General features: G+C 44.4%; 1 protein-coding gene across 1 annotated transcript; it reads right to left on the bottom strand.

The window, feature by feature from the left end:
• Positions 1 to 498: 498 nt before the first annotated feature.
• BDV14DRAFT_203808 (uncharacterized protein) lies at positions 499 to 968 on the bottom strand (the record flags this gene model as incomplete). Its single annotated transcript, XM_073774366.1, has 2 exons — positions 499 to 672; positions 720 to 968. 2 exons carry the CDS (start codon positions 966 to 968, stop codon positions 499 to 501), a joined length of 423 nt encoding a protein of 140 aa, XP_073624318.1.
• Between the last annotated feature and the right edge of the window lie 5574 nt (positions 969 to 6542).

Below are 6542 nucleotides of genomic sequence, written 5' to 3'. Positions count from 1 at the left end.
GTCGCCATTCATGGTGGTATTTCTTCTAGGCTCTTTGAGGGCCAGAGTACGCATAGGAAGCGACCTCTTTTCAAAGTCGTTAGTTGCTCAGAAGGGATCAATTCTCAATTAACGTTGAACCATTCAACTACGCTGGTGCTTGCAGCCGCATACATCCCAAATACTAGCTTGGCAAGTGTCTCTTACTGCGAGAGCCCTCTTCTGACAATGACAGCTTTCTGCTGCTGCTTTGATCGAGTGAAGTCATATTCAACGATCACAAAACCCACAAACGAGGGGCAATCGGACGTGCTACGTACCTAAGCAAAGAACCCTGGTAGGTCGTCGTCAAATTTATGTTTCAACCATGCTGCACTAATTAAGAGAAGGGCAAGTTCTCGACAATATCCATGGTTCAACCCTCTGTACACATACTGGTAGATTTTTATGATACATATTTGAGAAACAAAGAAGTACTGTAACGTCTCAAGTGACACTGCCCTGTAGCTAATTCATGCCTCATCCACTAACAGCATCTGGCTTGGGAACCTCCAGCAGATCGAGTAGTTGAGACAATTTCTCTTCGTCTACCCAGCAACTGATCAAGAATTGGGTTGCTGTACCCTTGTCAACATCAACATCTCTTTCGTCAAGAATATTAAGCGGGCCATATTCCCCCAGTTGTATAGAGTTCTTGACAAGATGAGCTGATGAAATTCTCAATTAGCCAACAAACGTACCGGATCCATAATTTTTCCATCATCAGACGGAGATTGGGAAGATAGGTCCTCGGTCTCTGAGGGGTAATAACTCGGATCGTGCGATATAGTATCTATATATATATCTGAAGTTGTAATAAAATCTCTATCCGACTCGCTTTCGGAGTAGGTAGATTCAGTTTCCCAGTCCGTCAAATCTAGATCAATTTCTTCATAATCTTCAACACTGGGTAGAGGAATGTCACAGTCCCATTTGTAGTCCTGGCTCATTTTGAAAGACTTGCTCAAGAACTCTTTTCACAGGCTCGAAATGTAACCTGATGGTATTTATATATTCCTGCTAAACTACTCAAAGCTGATAGAACCTCCTACTACGATTGTGCGGTCCATTCTTTTCTATTGTCGCGTTCGAATATCTCAAGCTGAACCCTAGACTCACTCGCTGTTCTTGAAGTAAGTTTATATTCTGCGCTCTGCACTCTTGCGTCCAGTTGAATAAATTTTCACCAGCGTGCCTGTTGGTTGACTAGCCGATTTGTCCGCTCTTGGACGAAATTTTCCTGATGCGGGCTGAAATATGAAGACTAGAACGATAGCCCATGGGTCGTAATTAATATTCATAGTGACTTGCTATTCAATGCTATTATGCTAATATTCCAAGTGCGCTGACCCAGATACCAGGTTGCTACCGTAGGCGACATGTATGTTTGCTCCTATAATGCGTCGTCAACGCCATGATACACTCTTACCGCTCATCCTTAACTGGAGTCAGCAACAGTACGCCGCATGCCTCGTACCTTAAGCAGATTCCAAATGATAACCTCTCAGATATCGGTACTCTTATGTCCAGCTCTCCAGGGAATAGGACAGCCGAAATGACTACCGGCAATCCAACTTTCTCGAGTGAGAATTCGGCTGCACTACCAACAGCGAGCATATCTCGCATCCAGACTTGGAAACAGACTGTACAAGGAGACAATGCAATTCAAACCGGCACTACATGGCGGTATATCCCCACACCAAGCGTGCTTACCAGCGTAAGCTCTGAGAATCAAAATGCTTCGACATCGGGAAACATCAACACAATATACTCTGCCTCTTCAAGCACGTTTTTTGGCCCTTATACAGAACCTGGTCTACCACTTTTGCGATCGTCCGGCCTTACCAGGTCTGGTTGTCTACAATCACAAACAGAATCGCCTGATAATTCGGGGAGTGTACCAGTTTCTGCAGTAAACATTATCACCTCTGCCCTATACAATAAGTTGTGGTTTGCTGTTGGTTCTACCGTTGGCCCCACATCTGGGAAAACGGTGTTGACAGGGACCAGGATGGGTCCTGGAAACTCATGGATAGGATCCAAAGTAGCTATGAATGGTGAGGGTACGTGGTCTAGTCCTACATCTAGTAACATTGGTACCGCATGGCCTAGTGGGTCCAGCAATCCGCCCGTTACCTCTCAGATTGATTTTACTGTGGGTCAATCCTCCAGCTCTTTCTCATCTAGTAACAAGCTCTGAGCACGAGCAGGCTGCTTCTTTACACACCACTCCATTACAAGCTCTACCATCTATTACTAAGATGTCTGTTTCCGTAACACAGACTGGTGCCCAGACTCAGGACACCAAGAGGAAAATCAACTTATACCCAAGTACAACCCTCATGCATGATAGTACGTACTTCTTTGTCACCCAATTGGTTAGAATTCAGAGCATGGACTGAGCTTAAACTAAAAGCCTTCAAGCTCCTTTCACCATTTTTTCCCACCCGCACAGATAACAACACAGCACACTGGACACATCACTTGACTTATAACGGAACACAAAGGGTACCAACTACCAACAACGACACCACTTTCCGGAGCATATTCAGAAGCTACACATCGTCAAATACACATGCACAGCTGACTCGCCCTAGCGCACCAGAAGAGGACCCTCTTGTTTCTACAGCAACAGCAGCAGATGGTTCTTCTAACTCTCACAGCGCAATCCCAGATAGCGTTTTTATATCGGTAGCTGTTATTTCTGCTGTCGCTTTTTTTGCTTTCCTAATGTTCTTTCTAGCACAGCGCCAGCGGAGAAAGAACTCTGAGAAGCACTCTCCGTTTACGCGAAGTGGATCTAGTCGTCACTATGACCCAAACTGTTCATACTTCTCTTTGGATTCAACCTTGGAGTCGTAACCAATCCCTCATCTCATTTTGAATTTGAAGATGTTGAAATAATCATCAGGTACGGGCTACTACAGTATCCTGAGTGCTTATACTTTTGGAAAGTTTTTGAAGTAGAAATGATGCAGTCGTTGAAATGACAATATCCCCCATCGACATACATGCAACTAGAAGTGATACGCTTTGAGGTTAGATATAGATGAGATAGCTATTACTGTGAAATATAAATAGTATTAGCCTGTCACATTAAGTACACCATCTTGCATAACCGGCGTCCGGTAGGAATTGACTTGATTCTGTCGACGTTTATTGACCGCTAGTATTCTGCTTCAACGCCGAACTTACTATTAGTCAGCGCCTGCTCGGTCATTACCTATATCTTTTCTATTTCCTATTCTAGTTAGTTAGCTTACCCCTATTTCGACTGTATCTAGTGCAGTATCGTAGCTAGATTGAATGAATCAGACCTTCATATATTTCGGGTGGTGTACCAAATATTACGGACGTGGCGAAGTTCGACAGATTCTATCTCCAGTACAGTAACACGCTAGTGCAAATGTGGCTAGCTAGAGTAATCTCACCCAATAGCCAAGCGAGTACGGGAGACATATACTAGACCGGAATCTGAAAAATGAAATAAAGAATAAATCACCCGGACACCAGTTCTGCAAAATAGTGTACATCTAATCTGCCCGATTGTATCATGGTGTGGTAGAGAAATTTGAAGCAAATAAGCACACAAGAAAATTAAGAGGTCAACATGTGTAAGTATGTTCAAAAAAAAAAAAAAAGGCTGCCAAAGTCGTTAGCCTTCGTAGTCCTAGGGCCGGCGCGGCTGCTATGGGCTGTGGAGGCCTCAACCCAATATATCTAGTGCCTAGTATTTTGTTGCGCCACTAATTTGCATCCTCATAGTATTACATATTACGGAAATTTCCGTCAAATCTATCAACTCGGATCATAGTAGACATTGGTTCAACGCAAGATATAACGAGATGGCTATTGCTAAACCCAACAAATTGCAATAAAACAGGCCTCAGAACTAAATTGTCCGGGGCTAAAGCAGGTCCTAACACTTCTAGGCGAACAGAAATAGGCGAAAGCAGGAATTATGTTTGTGTTTGAGCCATGTAAATTGTGGTTTCCCTCTCTAGGATTAACCTGCCAAGTTCCCTTCACAAAATAGCCGTACACGTTTACTAGATGCCTGTACCTAATAGATTTAGGACATGCCATCTTTCCTTGACTAGATTATTTAGGATCGAGATACCGACTGTAGTATCCACATGAGACAAGGTTTAATACCAAAGATTCCCTGTCACATTAGACTTGCCATTTTTTTTTCGGGTTTTCTGTACATCAGAACCTTCTTGCCTAGAACGTCTTCCGTACCATAAAGGAAAGGTAAACGCCGTGAATTATTTCCCAGTAGTAAGGAGACTAGAAAAACGCTAACAGTTCCAGTAGATATACAGTGGCGTGTCTCTACTACAATGGCTCGACAAACCTCTCGGCCCAGACCAAAGCGGTGGACTATAGGGGAAGATAAAGAATTACTGCACCTTAAAAGAGAGCAAGGCAATATGAGCAATGAAAGCTTCATAAAAAAACTCCGAAAGGTATGTTGAGACTGTCATCTATTCTTCAAGGGTCATCAACCCTGGTCTTACAGCCAAGGTAGAGATGCTTCTGTCCTTAATCTCATAACTAATAACAGATAATTTAGGAAAATATCTTCCCTACCCGAACCATAGGCGCGCTACGCAGCCGGATCAGATATCTTGACCAAGGGAGGCTTTCGAAACCTCGGCTTAACACGCATCGATTGAAGCACTCTAATGTGTTTGAACCAGAGGTCGTCGGGCAACGCGCGATCGACTCTCATGAAGTGAGCGAGGTTGGTGATGAAAAAGACTTCAAGGATGATAGCACAGTTGATGGCGGAGACATTGATTTTGATGGTCGAGTAAGACCTGTATGTAGCCAAACCGGCTCCTTCTTATCCAGTATCTGCTTGCTGACAGATCTATACCGTAGCTTCTGCCTCCACGATTCAGTAGTTGCTACTTGAAAGCGTCACACAGCCCTTCAGCCGAGGCTGGAACAGAGTCTGTTACTGCTACTACGCAGCTCGACGCTCAAATCTACAAGAAGCCTCCAAGGTCCAAAGAATGGTGTGAATTTCTGTGCAAGAAGCTGTTGCAGTCTAAGGATGAGTCTGCGAGGTATCAGAAACAACTCGTGTCTACCTGCATTAAAGTTGGTGCACTTGAGCAGCAACTTAGGGAATCATACAGGCAAAGAAGGCAGGATCTCACGACATACAGGAAAGAAATCATTTCTATCAGAGGAAATGCAAGACACAAATACACTACCTAATTCAGGGCTCGTGAGTGAGCAAGTTCCCCTTGCGAATCATGTTTTATGCCACTGAGGGGCCATTGGTGACCCACTTTGTCCAGTTCGAGAGGACAATCCAAACCCCTTCTTCTTCTCGAGTCTTAGTTTGCTCCAAAGCAATAGCAAATATAGTATACTTATCTTACTAATCTTTCGTGATTTGAGGTGCCAAAATTACGAGGCCAATGGCGAGGCCCTAAAACCAGCCACGATGCAGAACCTAGCAAAATCTTCTGAATTCGACGACCCAAAGTAGGCTGTAGAAGTGATAATGCAAATAAGCGCCAATTGGAGAAATGTTAGACATCAGAGGTGCCAATGCACATTCAGGGTCCATAGAACAATACTGAGCTTGAGAAAAACTAACTAAGAGGCGCTGCAGGTTGATACGCTGTTTTTTGGCTGGCGGAGCGTTCATCACGATAAAGGTCTATTGACTAACAAGTGACCACCAGTTTTCGCTACGCGTCAGGTCACACAAACGAGAAACAAGGTGTATAGCTAAACCGAGTGCTCCATAGAGAACTAGCCACCGGTCAATCCCAGCTAATTTGCAATCACGAAATCAGGTCTTCTCAGGCAAGATTCCACAGGCAGCCGCTAGGCAACAAGCGCACGACAAGCACAGATATCCTCCTGGGGGGACTCTTTCCTGGTTGCATGCGAGTCAAATACAAGTGCCACACTATAGATTCTCGTAACATTTGCTTATTTTCAATTACAAAAGGAAAGAAGAAGAAAACGTGCCATCTTTTTCCACACGACCAGTCCAGCTTTGCTACAATGACATGCTGTTAATAAGGAGGATGAAACATATACCCGATCGCGATTGGGGGCTCTAGGGTTCGCTTTCCGACTTCGCTTCATCTGAGGGGTCTTCATTCTCAAAATCAAGAGAAAGGACGTCGGCCATATTTGCGACGTGATGATTTGCGGGGTCAGCTATGACGATGATGAATAGGAGCTTTCAGTGCAGTCCGGTCTGTTTGTCCTGTCCGAAGTAGTAAGTCTACCACGTCTTTTTGGTCAAACCAGGAAGCATGCGACAAGGGCGTGCCACCATCATGATCCTTTGAGTTCACATCCACACGTCCGGTATTAAGCAAAACCTCCACCACCGCTTTGTGGCCATGGATCGCCGCATAAGAAAGTGGCGTATAACCATAACTATCTTTTGTGTCCGCGTCTGCTTTACTGTTGAGCAAAATTTCCAATACTCGCACATGTCCCCTTGATGCAGCAAGAGATAAGGGCGTTCGACCGAGAGAATCCTG

The sequence above is a fragment of the Aspergillus stella-maris genome (assembly GCF_047715825.1).
Source record: "Aspergillus stella-maris strain CBS 113639 unplaced genomic scaffold BDV14scaffold_65, whole genome shotgun sequence".
NCBI classification, from domain to species: domain Eukaryota; kingdom Fungi; phylum Ascomycota; class Eurotiomycetes; order Eurotiales; family Aspergillaceae; genus Aspergillus; species Aspergillus stella-maris.
The sequence above is the reverse complement of the archived record's forward strand: the minus strand, read 5'-3'. Positions and strand labels throughout refer to the sequence as shown.